This window comes from Bicyclus anynana, chromosome 15 (assembly GCF_947172395.1).
Source record: "Bicyclus anynana chromosome 15, ilBicAnyn1.1, whole genome shotgun sequence".
NCBI classification, from domain to species: domain Eukaryota; kingdom Metazoa; phylum Arthropoda; class Insecta; order Lepidoptera; family Nymphalidae; genus Bicyclus; species Bicyclus anynana.
In genome coordinates this window covers 3,661,336-3,679,862 of record NC_069097.1, presented here as the reverse complement: position 1 = coordinate 3,679,862, position 18,527 = coordinate 3,661,336, and the positions used below count along the sequence as shown (strand labels likewise).

The 18,527-nt window shown below is 34.2% G+C and overlaps 2 protein-coding genes and 1 long non-coding RNA gene across 3 annotated transcripts in view; 2 read left to right on the top strand and 1 right to left on the bottom strand.

The window, feature by feature from the left end:
- Positions 1-13,360, bottom strand: part of LOC128198789 (uncharacterized) — a 107,477-nt gene extending 94,117 nt beyond the window's left edge. The window contains exon 1 of the long non-coding RNA XR_008251493.1: positions 13,328-13,360. This is a non-coding gene — a long non-coding RNA (uncharacterized LOC128198789). The remainder of the gene's footprint in view (positions 1-13,327) is intronic.
- LOC128198787 (acyl-protein thioesterase 1) lies at positions 286-6,111 on the top strand. Its single transcript, XM_052885817.1, has 5 exons — positions 286-443; positions 526-557; positions 631-844; positions 1,507-1,680; positions 5,744-6,111. Exons 1-5 carry the CDS (start codon positions 393-395, stop codon positions 5,933-5,935), a joined length of 663 nt encoding a protein of 220 aa, XP_052741777.1. The 5' UTR covers positions 286-392; the 3' UTR covers positions 5,936-6,111.
- LOC112051659 (sodium/hydrogen exchanger 8) lies at positions 7,011-15,178 on the top strand. Its single transcript, XM_024090387.2, has 7 exons — positions 7,011-8,424; positions 10,760-10,916; positions 11,771-11,925; positions 12,345-12,496; positions 13,119-13,247; positions 14,044-14,136; positions 14,850-15,178. The coding sequence occupies exons 1-7, from the start codon at positions 7,245-7,247 to the stop codon at positions 15,000-15,002; spliced, it is 2,019 nt and encodes a 672-aa protein (XP_023946155.2). The 5' UTR covers positions 7,011-7,244; the 3' UTR covers positions 15,003-15,178.
- Positions 15,179-18,527: the final 3,349 nt, after the last annotated feature.

Here is an 18,527-nt window from a genome sequence, read left to right as displayed (position 1 = left end):
CTGTCACTATCTATCATAGACTTATGAAATAGGCAGACGGTATCTCGCAGTCAAACTTATAAAGCACCCATAATGGCGCCAAGTGTGATTCTATGATAAGTGTGGAATGTATTGCCAGTGTATAGGAAATTGATAGCGGTTGGTCTGTCACTGTCTGTCTTCATATGTGCATCTGTTGCGTGCCGGCGTGTAGTGTACATAGACCCGACCTGGCAGAATTGGGGTGCGTCCCTTTTTAGTTCAGGAGACGGTGTCTGGACTTCATAATTCGTCTATGCTATCTGTAATTTTTAAACGTCATTTGACATTTGACAAGTGTAGATGTAGTGTAGTCGGTCTCGGTTTTTGGTACTGCAGAGAAGTTACCAATATTGATTTTCAGCTGATTAATAATGGAACCGAATCCTGTAATTATTTCTGCTACAGCAAGACAGACAGCATCGGTGAGAAAACATTAATTTATTTCCATCAATAAATAACGTTAACGTTTTGATTGTATACACGTATTTTTCTTTAATATTTCAGCTTATATTTTTACACGGTCTCGGAGATACTGGGTGAGTGTTATGAAATCTACTATCTTCGTTATATTGCGTTTAATATGTTAAAATATAATTTTTTTTATTGCAGTCATGGGTGGGCTAGTACTATCGCGGCTATCAGAGGGCCCCATGTTAAGGTGATTTGTCCTACGGCGTCGACAATGCCGGTGACGCTTAATGCAGGCTTTCGTATGCCTTCTTGGTTTGATTTACGAACATTAGATGCTACAGCGCCCGAGGACGAGGAGGGAATTGTGAGAGCAACAACCCTTGTTCATGGACTGATTGCTGATGAAGTGAAAGTGAGTATTATTTTTAAAAACAGTAAAGTCGGAAAATGTCTGTACATAAGATATGTCTGTAAACTTGTAAAGTGTATTAAATACAACAAAACTGAAAGGTTTGCCTTCATCTGTTATTTAGTATGAAAACATTACTTTTCTATGATTTTAAATATTTTGTGATTTGTTGATTTTAAATTTAAATCATTTTCATTATAGAGGGCAAAATTTCAGCTATAGTGAAGTTTGTTAGGAAATCAAATCATTTAAATTCTATATTATTATTGTTGAAAATAATAAATATTACAAAGTAGAATTGTTAAATTGTCAATAATGATTGTTAAAAAATTTATATTATCAGAATCAGCTAATGATCACAGGTTCATATCCTAGGTTGCGGTGCATGTAAAAAAAAAAAATTTATTCCTCAGAAAGGTCTAGTTTTCTGAATAAAATTTATCCTTTGGTTCTGTCTATTCCTGACAATGTGTCTTATGTGTCTTAAAAATTTCATAATGATCAGTTCAGTACTTTAAACATCTCTATGCCTACTATGTTTATATTAACATGAAAATGATTGTTTTTTTTTCTAATAATTTAAACAATTGTTATAAAAAAAGTACAGTTTAATAGTTTTAAGAATGTATGTATTACTGGAATGCAATTCCAATTTTTGTTTTTAGTCTGGAATTCCTCCAAATCGAGTTTTGTTAGGAGGATTCTCCCAGGGAGGGGCACTCGCACTGCATGCTGCTCTAACATACCAAGAACCTTTAGCTGGTGTGATGTCACTATCCTGCTGGCTGCCACGACATTCCCATTTTCCTGATGCTGTGAAGGCTCCAAAAGAATTACCTGTAAGTATTTTATATTTTTTTGTGATGCTCAAGGGCATTTGCTAACCCAATCTTTTTTTTGACCAGGAACCACTTTGATTACAGTATTATATTGATAGGATTTTAAATAAACTATTATGAATATAATTCTAATTAGCAATAATTAGCTTAATAGACTTGCGCTTGACTACAATCATGCCTGGTGGAAAGCAATGATGAGATCTAGGTTGGAGCTTGCTTGCCTAGAAAATGCCTATTCACTCTTGTCTTGAAGGTGCACAAATCATAAGTGTTAGGAAATAAAAATTTCTGAGCGTCGGAACTAGATAATGTACCACGCAATTTGTAGAACATTGTGGCTGTTAAGTTCTATAACTATTAATTAAGCAATAATAAAAAGAACTTCTGTTTAGTAACAACTTTTGGTAAACTCCCCTCCTCCCAACGTGTATCAATAAAGAGGTTATTAAAAGTTGTAACTAACCAGCTATTTTTTTTTTACTGTTGCCACAATGTCCTACAAATTGCGTGGTACAGTATTGTTCTGACGCTCAGAAATGTTTATTACCTGGTAACCCGGTTAGCTACCAAAATTAGGAATTTTAGGAAGTAAATAAAAAAGTAAAGCGTCTCATCAAGATGAAGCCACTCACGGAAAACTAACTTGATAGTAAACAATTGTAAAAATGTTCCACGAAAAAATCCTAGAAAAAATAATTAATTTAATAAAAATAAAAATCCACATAATATTTTAAAATTTTTACATTAAAAATGTGTTCCATGACCGCAACTGCCTATTTACAAACATAATTTATGACTATACTCGCAATTAACCTTATAAATTAAGTAGGTAATTACCCAAAAATATTTTTTTTAAAGTCTTTACAAGCTAGCCCTTGACTGCAATCTCACCTGATGGTAAATGATGATGCAATTTAAGATAGAAGCGGGCTAACTTGTTAGGTGTTGGATGAATCCACACCCCTTTTTGGTTTCTACACAATATTGTATCGGAATGCTAAATCGCTTGGCGGCACGACTTTGCCGGTAGGGTGGTAACTAGCCACGGCCGAGGCCTACCACCAGCCATACCTCAATCGGCCCAGTCGGGGATTCAAACCCAGGACCTCCGTCTTATAAATCCACTGCGCACTGCGCCACGAAGGCCGTCAAATTAAAATTTTGAAGTGTGCCCAGCATAGATAAGGAATAAGCTAAGCTAAGCTGGGCAAAGGTATGCTGATTGCTGATGTCAATGTCTGAATGAAAGTTGTTAATGTAAACTTGGTTTAACTTTCATTTCTTTTGAGCATGTGTCAAGCGGCAATGCCGACAAAGGGGCCGCGCTAGGTAACTACTGTTACGAGTAGGTAGGTACCTACTGTATGAATTGGTGATTTTCGTACGAGTAGGAATAGAGTTCAATGTCAAAAGTCAAGATAGGGTTTACACATTAAGGTTTTAACCAAAATCTTAAAGGCCCTCAAGCCTGTGGCGCAGTAATATTCGCGGCGAATTTACAATACGGAGGTCCTGGGTTCGATCCCCGGCTGGGCCGATTGAGGATTTCTTAATGATCCAGGTCTGACTGATGGGAGACTTTAGCCATTGCTAGTTACCACCCTACCGGTACGATATCGTGTAGAAACCAAAAGGGGCGTGTGTTTCATCCTTCTCCTAACAAGTTAGCCCGCTTCCATTCTAGATTGCATCATCACTTGCCATCAGGTGAGATTGTGGTCAAGGGCTAATTAGTAAAGGATAAAAAAACGTAGATTATATTCTGGAATAGCACATACTACATAGGCTACTATTTTGATATCACCAAGGGACAGGATTTTTGTACGTGAAACATTTCTCATTATGCAATTATGCATGTAACAATTGACCTATAGCACTCATAAATATTTTTATATGCAAGTTTTATTATTATTTAACACAGAATAGCACAGCCATTATAATGCAAAACCAGCTGGCACTGTTATGTTGAAAATTGAAATTCACTTTCTATTTGCATTTATTTATGATAAGTATTATATGCTAATGCGTAATGCTGAATAAAATGTATAATAATGAAATTCTGTTTAGTTATACTCAAATTGTATACTAGCTGATGCCTGCGACTTCGTCCACGTGAAATTTAGTTTTTCACAAATCCTGTTTTTTCCGGATAAAAGTAGCTCTCGTTACAATCGGTTCAGCCGTTTCAAAGATTATTATTAGCCAGGACAAACAAAGCAGATAAACATGCAAAAATTAAAAAAAGCTCGGTTATGGTGTAAATTCGGCTTAGAAATGCAAATGCACTGAGAAAGCAATTGACGTGGGGGGAGCATAAAAAAATCTCAACTTCAAACTCTTGATCAAGATTGCCTATGTGTATTTTTTCCCGTAAAATAACCCTTTTTTCTCGTAATCGTAGGAAAAACCAATCATCAGAGTTCACATTCGATGAAACTACAACAATGAGAGATGAGTACATTTGAGGACGTTGATACCCTAAACATATAACAATAATTTTCAAAATATCTTCTATGTACAGAATTTGACTTGTTACAGTTTTATTATAAGTATAGATTTCGTATCATGTTGACTATGTAAATGAGTGTTCATTTTACAATTCTATTAAAAGTGCTGATTATTGAAATTTTATTTAAATAGAAGCAGTACAATAAACTTTGTTAATATATTTAAAATAGTTTTTTATTATGTTAATATTAATGTTGTTTGAAGTTGTTCCGCCGTCGTTTTCTGACGCCATTGCCACCATGTTGATGGCAATGGCGTCAGATGACTGCTACGCCATTGCCACCATGTTGATGGTATTCAACCAACCTATTTACCAGATTATTTCTTGTTAAATATGGAACCATGCACTTGTAAATTGTAGTACCGACTTCCTACTATTGTTTCTGTGCATAGTTGTAATCACCATTTCTATGATTATAATACAGGGCTTACAATACAGCTTACAGCCTAGGTATAATGCCTCACTAAACCAGTTTTCATCGTATTTTCGTTTTTAGCGAACGCCCGCGACTTCGTCCTCGTGGAATTCAATTATTCACAAATAACCGCGGAAACCATGGATTTTTCCGGGATGAAAAGTAGCCTATTATGTATCTCGGTTTACCATTTAAATAATGAGTCACTGCATTGACGGCCTTGATTGTTTGACGGCCTCCGTGGCGCAGTGGTTTGCGCGGTGGATTCACAAAACGGAGGTCCTGGGTTCGATCCCCGGCTGGGCAGATTGAGATTTTCTTAATTTGTCCAGGTCTGGCTGGTGGGAGGCTTCGGCCGTGGCTAGTCACCACCCTACCGGCAAAGACGTACCGCCAAGCGATTTAGCGTTCCGGTACGATGCCGTGTAGAAACCGAAAGGGGTGTGGATTTTCATCCTCCTCCTAACAAGTTAGCCCGCTTCCATCTTAGACTGCATCATCACTTACCATCAGGTGAGATTGTAGTCAAGGGCTAACTTGTAAAGAATAAAAAAAAAACATTTTTTTGCATCTAACATAGTTATTTCAACGAAATGACCTTGTCTGCGCCATCCATTGTCTTCCAAAAGCAGATTTTTTTGTTTTTACGGTCAACTGACATGATACTCTTATGTTAAACGTTGTTATTATATATTTATACAATTGATTACTATCAAGTTAATTTTTCGTGAGTAGCTTCATCTTGATGAGACGTTTCAACTTTTTTAATTAGGAACATTTTTGTTTCTGGTAGCTAACTAGGTTACCAGGTAATGAAAATTTCTGAGCGTCGGACGGAACGAGATAATGTACCACGAAAGTGGGACATTGTGGCTGTAAAGTATAACTATTAATAAAGCAACAGTAAAAAATAATCTGGTTAGTAACAACTTCTGGTAAACTCCTCTCCTCCCAACTTGTATCAATAAAGAGGTTTGAACTTTGTAGCATCGTCGCAATGTCGCATACTTGTCGGGATTTTACTGGATATATTTTGAAGAGTATTCCCACATATCAATCAAAATCGTATATACTCGTAGTCCGGTAAAAATAAATCAATACTTATAATTTGAATTTTAAAATAGTTTCATTTGTTTTAGATATTCCAAGCTCATGGTGACTGCGACCCGGTAGTGCCGTTCAAGTGGGGGCAAATGACGGCATCGTTTTTAAAGACATTCATGAAAAACATTGAGTTTACGTCATACCAAGGATTGACGCACAGTTCTTCAGAGGCGGAACTAAAAGACATGAAAGCATTTATAGAGAGAACTTTACCCGCTGTTAAATAAAATATCTTCAAGTACTTATAGATTATATTTTTATTTGTTTCATTAAGTAATGCATCCGTAAAGTCGTTGAGGTAAATAGTGAAATTCTTATTTTTTTATCCCATTTTTCTAATTTATTTTTATTTACCAAATACTGTGTTTAAGGAGTACCTATGAAATAAAGTATATTAATCGTAGTCGTTGTTTTTTTTATACCAGTTTTACCAATAAAGGATGTGGGGAGTTAAAAGTCAACAGATGAAATCAAGTCTATTTTCGTAGTATTCAACTGTTGACCATTAAATTTTAATAAAATCTATATAGTCCGTGTCGACCCCTCACCCATTACAGTATCAGTAAAACACGACGAATTGAGACTGTGACAGAGTTTTTGGACAGCTTTGGATCGTTTGTGCTCTCATTAGCTCGTATAGAATAATAAGACAATCATCATCATCATTAACAGCCCATATTCGGCTCACTGCTGAGCACGAGTCTCCTATCAGAATTAGTGGGGTTAGGCCAATAGTCTATCACGCTGGCCCAATGCGGATTAGCAGACTTCACACACGAAGATATTTTGAAAATACTCTGGTAGATATGCAAGTTACCTCCAGATGTTTTTTCTTCACTTTTTGTTTGAGACACGTGATATTCAATTTCTTAAAATGCACATCTCTGAAGTTGGAAGTGCAGGCCCCGGACCGGATTCAAACAGGAGGCAGAGGTCATATCCGCTGGGCTACCACGGCTTTTATTAGGAAAAATAAGACAATTGGTGGACGGAAGTCAAATTCGATTTAATTTGATCCTAATGTTCATCACTAATATAGTTAGAAACTTATTGTGTTAAAAATACGTAAAACATTACGTACATAAAGAAAATAATATAAGTAAGGTAGGAAGTATGTATCTGTGATACGCTGTGATACGAGAATTTATGCAGTGGTCGTACGTAGACAGATTATACAGAGTTTTTCCTTTACGTCTACAGTCACGATTGAAGTATTTTTTTTTTCTTCTATGGTAGTATGTCAATGTCATTTGTCATTGTCAAACTCGTCCAAAAATTAAAGTCAAACTGTCATGTCACAGTCAAATCACATTCACAAATAAAAAATCAAAAATGTGTGATTGTGTTGGTGTTATCATTTACAATATTTTCTCAGTTTTCAGTATCTAAATCAAAATAATAAATAATAATATGAATGTTAAAAATTTTCATATATTTAACTGTGATAGTAGAGTTAAACCAACGCCATAAGACTTCTTTTCTTTATTTATAAATATTGGCACTTGTAAAGTACAATTTACAGAAAATATAATCAAAATGAGTAAGATAAAATACATCTTCGGTGTTTGGATTTGTGTAACGGCTTTCATGAGTGTAGTTTATGGTGAAAATGATATTTTTAAACCCACGAATAGTAAAACTATAGCTGACGACATATTTTTCTGGAAACTGCAAGCTTCAAGGTCAAAACGAACTACTGTACAAAATGCTACCGTAACCGAAAATACTTTAACAGGCCAGAATGTTAACACGACTTCAACAACAAGTTCGTCTACCGAAATCGCCAATATCGTGTATGAAATTGGACCCTCAAATTCGTCCATATTAGCTGTAGTCCCAGTGAATGTTTCGTCGTCGGCGGCCACGAATACTTCTGAAGTTGGCCCTTCAGACGCCGCCCCGCTTCCTGGGAAGAGTTCGGCTGAAGATGAACACAACAGCTCAATGGCTATATTCTTTGTGCTTTGCATATTGGCACTGGGTATACTCTTGATACATCTGATGTTGCAGACAGGTTTCTCTTACCTACCAGAGAGTGTCGTTATAGTATTTCTCGGTGCATTGATAGGCATGATAATAAATCTCATGTCAATAAGAAATATAGCTAATTGGAGGAAAGAGGAGGCTTTTTCACCGACTGCTTTCTTTCTTGTACTGCTGCCTCCCATTATTTTCGAATCTGGCTATAATCTGCACAAAGGAAATTTCTTTCAAAACATTGGATCTATTCTTTTGTTTGCTATAGTCGGGACGGCTATATCTGCATTTGTGATTGGTGCTGGTATTTATTTGTTAGGCCTAGCTCAGGTGGTTTATAAGCTGAGTTTTGTTGAATCATTTGCCTTTGGTTCACTGATTTCTGCTGTTGATCCAGTAGCTACAGTGGCTATTTTTCATGCTCTTGATGTGGACCCAGTTTTAAACATGTTGGTGTTTGGAGAGAGTATCCTCAATGACGCTGTAGCCATAGTTCTGACTACAGCAGTTTTAGACTCCAATGATCCTTTTATGTCTACCACTGAAGCTATTTTGTCAGCTATAAATCGTTTTTGGCTAATGTTCTTTGCGTCAGCTGGTATTGGGGTTCTCTTTGCTCTGATAAGTGCACTTCTTTTGAAACATGTTGACCTCCGGAAGAATCCATCTTTAGAGTTTGGCATGATGCTGGTGTTTACATACGCTCCATATGTACTTGCTGAAGGAATACATTTATCTGGTAAGCATAGCAATAACTTACATTTAGATATTTTGGGTTTTAGGGGGATGAACAGATGAAATAATTCCAATTACAATTTACTCAAAATGAATTGTAAATTTTCTAATTATTCTATTCTTCAAATGTAACAGTAACAAAAACAAAAGAAATTTCAACAATTAAAGGTTTATTTCATAGGGTACATAGATATATGTACCCTATGAAATAAACCTTTAATTGTTGAAATTTCTTTTGTTTTTAATGTAAATGTCTGAAGAACATGTGTGCTAAAATTAATATAATAAAAAATATTTCTTTTCTAAATAGATCTCAAATTGTGTCCCTTACATTGCATCCTTATATTATTATGACCTAGCCAAACTTTTTCATTTAATAAATATGCGCCAGTTTCTATATCTCATCAATACCGAGTCACCACAATGATTACATATTTTAAAATGCTAGGACAGATAAAGATTGTATGAAAAAATAAAAAGATTATTTTGGAAAAAAACTAGCTATGCAGTTGGACTTCTATAAGTGGACTTGTCAACAAGTTGAAGTTATGGGAAATACTCTGCAACACCCTTTTCATTAAGATTGTTGTGACATTAGCATAATGTGTGTGATTGCTGTATTGAGTAGTTAGTTCATTATGTTGCAGCAAAGAAATTAAACAAACTTACATTTTGATAAAATTTGATAAGATTATACTTGTAGTATAGTAAAATTTTAATTACTATGTTGTTAAACTTATCTATACTAGAAAATTCTCATTTAAAAAAATTTCGCAATGTTTAGATAATACAAAATTGATAAATAATCTGATAAAAATGTAACTGTGTTCTAACAACAGCAATAAAACAAAGTATACTTGTTCCAAGTATTTTTACTATACTTAAATTGAAATAATCTGAAAATATTTTAATAGATTTCAAAGCTTTTTGTTTAAAAATTTTCATGTTTTACTACAAAACATGACATTTATTTCCATACTAATAAGTTGTTAAAGTATAATATTTTTCTGGGTTGTTTAAAATAATGTTAAAAATAGTCTTTTAAGACAGTCTTTTTACATTTCACTTTTGTTTACATTGTATTTGATCTGGTGTTTGCACTAAAGTCTATATCTATCTAATGGGGATGATGACTAGGTTTGAATATATTGATTTTTATGATACATTCAGGTAAATAGGGTCAATGTTAACTAATTTATACATAAAAAGCAAATATTGTCTGGATATTTGCAAAATAAATGAGATTATAAAATTTCAAAATCTATTAAATATATTTTATCGTAATTAGATAAAAATTCATACAGTTTTAGCTTCCTTACATTAAATGTGACATTTTTTAATAAATGAACTATAAACATAAACGCACAAATAACAAAGATATTAGTAATTTTGTTTGAACGCACATACAAATCTAACGATCATTACATTGCCTATGACGTCATTAGTTCGTGCTATTTTGTATGAAGCGTTTTTCAGGGATCCGCGGCAGGGCTGCAAATCTGACTCTTTAAATCCCTGTAGCCAACAGATCTGAAATGATCGCAGATACCCTGTTCCTTTTACAAAATTTCTTTACTATTAGTATTCTCTTAATTTATATACAATTTAAAAAACTGTCATCATCCCTATTATTAATTAGTCCTATCTTATCAATATTCATCATTTATAATACTTTTGCTCATATCAATGTTTATCTACATGTTGGCTGAAGTAACTATAAAGTACACAATATGCATTATAACTATGCAGACACAGCTAATGAATTTAATGTCAACATCACACACACACTAATGTGAGTTATGTACATTAGCAGTAGCCACCAAAGCCATGATAGTCAAAATTAAAAAAAAGGCATGTAATATATTGCTCATATTTCCTAGGGATAGAAAAATTGCATGATATAGAAATCTGTTTTGTTATCTTCCAGGATAAAATTGATTGATAAAATCTAGACATGGGTAAAAGCATAAATTAGGCAAAAGTTAGTCATAAGTTATGTAAGTACTAACATTATAGCCCAGTGGATATGACCTCTGCCTCCAATTCCGGAGGCGTATTCAAATCCAGTCTGGGGCATGCACCTCTAACTTTTCACATAAGTGCATTTTAAGAAATTAATATCACATATCTCAAACGGTGGAGGAAAATACATGAGGAAACCTGCATACCAGAGAATTTTCTTAATTCTCTATGTGTGTGAAGACTGCCAATCTGCATTGGGCCTGTGTGGTGGAATATTGGCCTAGCCCTTCTTATTCTGAGAGGAGACTTGTGCTCAGCAGTGAGCCGATTATGGGTTGACAATGAAAATGACTAATATTATTGTATGCTAATTACAGGTATAATGGCCATATTGTTCTGTGGAATTGTGATGTCGCACTACACACACTTCAACCTGTCCACTGTGACTCAAGTGACCATGCAGCAAACTATGAGGACCCTCGCGTTTATAGCTGAGACTTGTGTCTTTGCTTATTTGGGATTAGCAATATTCAGGTGAAATATACATACATTATGTTATTTAGCTTTATTTGAGAGCTTATGCCTTTAACAATGGCTTTTACTCTCTTACTGGCGTCCACAAGGCTTTTGACTAGGGTAGGCACTACATATACAAACTAACTTTTTTACGTAGGCAACTAGGCAGTGCACTGTGCATTCATGTATGAAGTTTATTCCACAGCTATTTATTGATAGCTATCTATGACCCTTACTTAACTAGATTGTAGGCTGAGTATTCGGCGCGTTATTAACTGAGTTGCGAGGCCGTAAATGTTTATGGATAAATCGCCTATTTGCTTCAATAATGTATTAAACTGACAAACTATTTTACATTAGGTTATTTTTAAGCTTTCAACAAATTTTTGTGTTAGAAATTGGAATATAGCCTCTTGTAAAATTTGTTTTTCTAGATATCACATTATTGAAGCAACTAAGTGAGATAGGGAAATATTAATGGCACAGCGACTCTGTTAATGACAGTCGTTATATAGTGATTTTTGGTCTATAGTTTTTGTCAGTAATATGTCAATGATGCATAAAAATAAATAATGAATGCTAACTAGAGACGAATATCTTAGCATTCCATGGATTCACCGGGCAGGTGCCGGGTCCATCGCGTGGTAGAGAAAAACGCCGAGCAAAGTCCAGGACTTGTGACTACTGGATGTAGGGTTAAGGAATTCCTTGACTGTTGATCAACACTCCCCTTCTCTGCTCGTGTTATTCTCCCTGCCTAGCCAAATTTGAGAAGGTCCTATTAGAGCAGCTTTTGATACTCGTTCTATTATAGAACTAGCTACACTACTAGAGAGGCCATTATAATTAATTACTGTTAATTTGTTGTACAGTTTCCGGCATCGTGTGGAGCCCGCATTAGTAGTGTGGAGTATAGTGCTGTGTCTGCTGGGGAGGGCTGCAAACATTTTCCCTCTCGCCTTACTTTGCAATAAGTTCCGAGAGCATAAGATTACTAAGAAAATGATGTTCATCATGTGGTTTAGTGGTGAGTATTAAATATAGCCTATGTTACACAGTAAATATGTAGCATGATTTAAAAAAATATATGATTTTTTTTAAAATAAATATATGATTTTTTTTAAATAAATATTTATATACTTAAATATTTTTTTCATTAATTATAATAAAAAAAAATAATCGGTCTTTTTGTCTTATTACCTGATAGAGTGGTTTTTGTACCATCTAATTTAATGAGGTTCTCGACTTTAAATATTATTATTTCATTCGATAAACTAAACCTAATATATTTTAATAAATGAACTTTAAAGTTGAATTGGACAAAAGAAGAACTTTCGATTTAGTTATTCGCCTGTTCCATAGGTTCCTTAAAGACTCATTTCACACAGATTACACAGATTGTAGTAAATAAAGCAAAAAAAAACGTAATTTTTTCTCTAATTTCAGGCTTACGAGGTGCAATTTCTTACGCATTATCACTTCATTTAGACTTCTCGGAGGAGACCCGACACGTGATCATTACTACCACACTTATAATAGTTCTGTTCACTACACTGTTCTTTGGAGGCTCTACAATGCCCTTGTTGAAGTTTTTGAGGGTATGTAGCTTTTTTATTCAGTTGTTATGTTAAAGTATAGTCGGATGCCATTTTTATGATGTTTTTGAACATCATGCATTAAGCTGCGCAGTACAAGATTTTTAAGGGATTTTTTTTTCATGTTTGTTCTCATAACTTCTTAATTTATTAACCAACTAGCTGACGCCGTGCGGTTTTACTCGCGTGGTTCCCGTTCTCGTAGGAATATGGGGATAATATATAGCCTATAGCCTTCGTCGATAACTGAACTATCTAACACAGAAAGAATTTTTCAAATCGGACCAGTAGTTCCTGATATTAGCGCGTTCAATTAAACAAACAAACAAAAAAACAAACTCTTCACCTTTATAATATTAGTATAGATTTTCAAAATTATTTTTTTTTTGTTTGAAAGATTATACTTACAGATTGGTCCCATTTAATTTTTACCAAAATCACTTATGTAAGGACATGTCCCTATTTCATGATCTTCGGGGGTTTTTCAAAATTTTCCTATTTTTTAAAATCTTCGTTTAGATAGTTTAATCTGTCACAACTACAATAAAAGCAAAACCCTTGTCATAATATTCGATTAGAATATTTATAACATTCTAGTTGTGTAAATGTTAAAATGTGTTGACAGGCCAACAAAAAGGTGAAGCGCTCGAGGTCGCAACGCAAGCAGAAGGAAGTGAGCTTGTCCAAGACAAAGGAGTGGGGGCAGGCCATCGACTCCGAACATTTGTCGGAGATCACTGAAGAGGAACTTGAGGTAAAAACTGATGTATTCATTAGTAAAACTGCTCTCTGCGTATATACTCGTATTATCGATTAGATATTGTACACATTGACCTCTTATAATAAAAGGACGCACAATCATGTAGAAAATTTCACTTATAAACTGGCCAATTTTGCTTTGAAAGTTTTAGAATTATTGGTAAAGAAACTTATACCTTAAAACCTTTATATATTGTCCAATATTGAATAAAATCCCAAATTCAGAGCAAATTCAACCTTAAGGATTGAGTTTAAGGTTGAATATGCAAATGCGACTACTTGAATTGAGTGCCAAGAAGATGTGTTTTGCACTCATTGAGTTTTTTGGTTTAGTTTTTTAATAGCAGATCGATGATTGTACATCATAAAAAGACTTCGTTAATCCAATCGATTTCTATTGTTGCATAACTATAATAGAAGTTAAATCACAAGTGGAAACAATATTTGTTTCAGAATAAACGCTTAAAATATATATCATACTTTGAATATATGTCATACTTTAAGCATACAAAATACTACCATTTTAGCAAGCTGTGTGAATCCATACAATGTCACATACATCAAAAGACGCTTTGGCCAGAGCTTGTTGATGTTCTGCCATTGCGTCGATTTTAGTTACAAACAGAAAGACTGAAACTTACTATATTAAATTTCTCGAGCATTTTATTTACTCTTAACTACTGAAATTCTCAATTTATACTAGGTAAATTAAAAAAAAATGCAAGTATGAATACTTAACCACTAAGGAATACAAAGGAAAATATTTAACCGTAATTCTAATTGCTTTTTAGGTAAATTACTCACATGCAACGAGGATCAAAGGTTTCGTGAGACTCGACATGAAATATTTAACGCCATTCTTCACAAGGAGATTTACACATCAGGTAACTAAAATTTCTTAATAAAAGAATTATTGCAATGTTCCGATCTGAAGGCGTGTGTATTTATAACACATTTGCTCGTAAAGTATCTCTTATTTCACGAATTCCAATATCGTAATGTGTCTCATTACGCACATGTGCCGTAATGTAAAGTAAAACGCACATGTGCTGTAATGTAATTTAAAACGTTTATCATCTGTCTAAAAACGAACAGTACTTTTTTAAATCTTAACAAAGAGTTTTTATGACAGAAAAGTACTCAACATTTTAGGAATAAAATTATTTTGTGATATGTAAATATATAAAAAAAAAACATCTACTTCTTTCATTTTAATACGTTTGACAATAAATGACAATAATTTATCTGTAACAGACACAAACACAAAAATATTAATTTACTTTATTAGTAACACTGGCTGTTTTTGTTGCCTAGAAAACGCACGCACTTCGTTATCTGTGCAAAAATGACAAGCGTTTCAAAATGTCATCATATTATGGTAAACAGGCAAAGATGCAAATTCATTTTCAGAAAGTGTGTCAAAGTGTGTTTCCTCGCAAATGTGTTATAAAACGTCGTATGACATACGTGCGCTTTGATAATTACAGCCTCTGCTTCCTTACAATATTGCCTCGGCTGTATTTTTCAACTTACCGCACTTATATCATAATGTAATATAAAAAGTCTGTAATTAGTAATGTTCATACATTCATTTTAGGAATTGAAGGATTGCAAGAGCCAAATGACCGACCTCACGAACCAGTGGTACCAGGCCATCCGCATCTCCAACGAGCACGACACCGACGAGGACGAGAGCCTGCAGCCCAGCCCGCTGTCCAACTCGCAGGTCAGCCTGCAGAGAGGCGTATAGACTGATACCTTCACTGCAAACTAAAGGTTCTCTGGGAAAACTACCAATGTCATATCATAACTTCTAGATCTACTAGGAATCTGACCTTGCAAATGCCTTGTTTTTGGGGGTGGACCACCCTTATTGCTTCGGGATATGAAAAATAAATAACAACCTATCCTCAGACCTACTGAATATTTTTTTCTTTTTTTTTATTCTATACAAGTTATCCCTTCACTACAACATCACCTGATGGTAAGCGATCTAACTTGTTAGGAGAAAGATGAAAAGTCCACACTCCTTTCAGTTTCTACACGACATCGTACCGGAACGCTAAATCGCTTGGCGGTAGGCCTTTGCCGGTAGGGTGGTAACTAGCCACGGCCGAAGCCTCCCACCAGCCAGACCTTGATCAATTAAGAAAACCTCAATCGGCCCAGCCGGGGAGCGAACCCAGGACTGCGCCACGAAGGCCGTCAAAATATACATATATAACTTCACCAAATCGGTCAGTCAGTTTCGGATGGCAACTGACACTGACTCGACAATTTTATGTATGAGAAATTCATATTTATAAATGCGTAACAAAATGTACTAATAATACTTTTCATCTTAAAAAAATATATGTATATAAATACGTATAAAACGTGAGAGAAGCCGCAGGCAATTGTATATTTTTTTCAGAAATATTTTATGCGTTCTTGCTTAATGTATGTATGGATCTATGAATTATTATGAAAGAAAACAATGAAGACAGCAAAAAATATATATTGGTGGTTTTCCCAGAACCATTCATTAATTTAATTAATTTGTTTCTTTTAGAATTTTTTTTGTTGCATTCCATTCCATTTGTTTAATTACAAATCTAATAAGTCTAACAGTCAGCAAAACGGGCACGGGTAAAAGTCTACTAAACACAAGCCAAATTAGAAAATATTTATTCTTATGAAAATCCGAGTTAGGAATAAAACCTTGATCCTTCTGCTCCCGGTAGTATGCGCCAAACTTCGAGTCCGTTTCGAACAGTGTGCCTAATAGGAGTTTTCAATGTTTTCATACTGTTACTATCCCGTTAACGTAAACGGGAATATATATGGAATTGAAATAGTTGTGTAGTAGTGCCACTAGATGGCGCGATTCCTTAGAAATTCGCGTTTACGTTAACGCGATCGTCACAGTATCAAAATGCCACTAGGCCCTCAGTGCAGCTATTATTACCCTGCTGGGATATGTTTTCGTGTGCTCAGAGCGGACACCAAGTTTGGTGCGAACTATACCTGGTACAGAAATTGATGGCGTATGGACTCAAATAGACTATGATGGTATTCTTGTAAACGTCAATACTATTTCTGAACCAGCCGGGATAATATAAATGTTTATTTATTACAATGTTATATTATGACGTCAGACGTTTCATCGGTTGACGTACTTACGTCGTTATGGATTCAAAGTAAAGTTTCTATACTACATTTATATATAATTTCATATTTTATAACTACGTACATATTCATTACTACTTATATATTTATTACTACCTATATATATAATAAAATGAATTAGGAGATTACTGTACGTGCAATATATTTAATGTTCGACGTTAGTATGTGATAATGAAAAGTGTTGTACATTCAACAATAGTTAGTAAAGTATAACTTATGTTCCTTTGTACTTAATTAGTTGTATTACGTTTATTAGTTTAATTTGTGACTTTGTGAAAGTTACTCGGTACACTATGTAGGAGTTATTTCATTTTGTGAAAAAGCATGCGCCGAAATTGTAACGAATTGCGCAACTATTAGGATCCCTCGTCCGATTCCTATACGCCTCGTGTTCAAAGCAGATTAAAAGTTTGGCCCTTTTGTAACAACTTGAAATTGTTCATTATCGTTGTACTAGATTGAAAAAATATTATATATTTTTTTGGGATATATAAAATTTTTAATTTATAAATATTTTTGGATAATACGAGCCAAAAGGTTATCAGCCATGATGGTCCGTATTATATCTGTGCGTCACGTAAACCCGTAAACACTAAAACGTATAATAACAAAACTAAGAGCAACACAACATTGGACATGCCTTAGTTTGACATCAAATAAAATCGTGACGTCACAAAATGAGCGTTTTTGACAGTTGGAAAATTGAAAAAAAAAATACATATTTTTCAAATTAAGTTTTTTAAGAAATCCTTAACTTATATTAAATAATATCGATATATTTTGGACCCTCATTCCATGTACTATTTGAAATGAATATTGTTTATATTTAATTTGATATTAGTCAAGTACCCTATTGTATATGTATTTTTGTTGTGCAGTGCTACCTGGACCATAATATCTTAGAAATGTACCTACAATCTACATAATATAAAAAAAAATGCAGAACCGTTACGTTAGCGTGACTGCGTTAGCTAGCGAGACATGGGTTCGATTCCCGTTTGTACCACAAATTTTGATAATAAGTAGATTATTGTATTCAAACTTAACATGTAAATCGTTATGGGGCCTAAATCGAAACATCGTATTTTTTACACTTATCTTATTTTAGTTGAATAAGTCAGTATCTGTAATAGAAAAAATATATAGTCGAAAGATGTGATGGTATTAAGAGTCTATATTATTTTAAATATTATTATTAACGCACATACAATTATGTACTTTTATAGTATTAAGAAGCGCCGTCCATACCAAGTGTCCATAGTTATTTATTCCACGTGTTTGAGAACAAAATGTTATGTCAATGTTCAAATGCAATGGAATCAAACCATACGAGTGAGCGCCATATTTAGTTATAGATCACCGCGTGCCCGCAATAACATTGTCAATAGAGAAGGGGAATGGGTGATTAAAGACAAACCAAACGCGAGTCTTGCACTAGAGTGCCTAGTGGGAGTTTTCATACTGTGACGATCGCGTAAACATAAACGCGAATTTCTAAGGAATTGAAACAGCGCCATCTAGTGGCACCACTGCACATCTGTTTCAATTCGCGTTTACGTTTACGCGATCGTCACAGTATGAAAACATTGAGAACTCCCACTAGACACTCAGTAATATTTTACCCCCTTAATCATTAACATGGATTGGGATTTAAACCTCAACTTATTCAAAGTAAAGTGGACCTGTTCACTATTATTTAAGGTTCACTTTACTTTGATGAAATTTGAGGTTTTAAATCCTAATTCATGTTTATAAATAAGGCCGACAGTGTATTATTTTCTAAGGGCTTGAGTAAACTTACCCTATTTCCTTGACAATATTATTGTGGCTAGCCGCAGAGCCATAGAATTTATTTTAAATAAATTCTTCAGCTACATATTATTATTTATTTGTTTGTTTAAGCCAAACAAATTATTTTAAATTATATGATATGATATATAAGTACTATACATTCAATTGCTTTATATTATATGTGATTTAATTATTGACTATAATAACTATTATTAATAATTGTACATATTCATTGTTTGTATATTGGTTATTGTAATAAAAGTTTAAAGTATTATTATTGTTTATGTAGGCACAAATACTATTTGTATTTTTATTG

Excerpts from the sequence above, each read along its gene's own strand:
- LOC128198787 (XM_052885817.1), top strand. The coding sequence starts at position 393 with ATGGAACCGAATCCTGTAATTATTTCTGCTACAGCAAGACAGACAGCA. Across the intron at positions 558-630 it reads CACGGTCTCGGAGATACTGG|TCATGGGTGGGCTAGTACTA; the intron begins GTGAGTGTTATG and ends TTTTTATTGCAG. Across the intron at positions 1,681-5,743 it reads AGGCTCCAAAAGAATTACCT|ATATTCCAAGCTCATGGTGA; the intron begins GTAAGTATTTTA and ends CATTTGTTTTAG.
- LOC112051659 (XM_024090387.2), top strand. The coding sequence starts at position 7,245 with ATGAGTAAGATAAAATACATCTTCGGTGTTTGGATTTGTGTAACGGCT. Across the intron at positions 11,926-12,344 it reads GTTCATCATGTGGTTTAGTG|GCTTACGAGGTGCAATTTCT; the intron begins GTGAGTATTAAA and ends CTCTAATTTCAG. Across the intron at positions 14,137-14,849 it reads CAAGGAGATTTACACATCAG|GAATTGAAGGATTGCAAGAG; the intron begins GTAACTAAAATT and ends CATTCATTTTAG.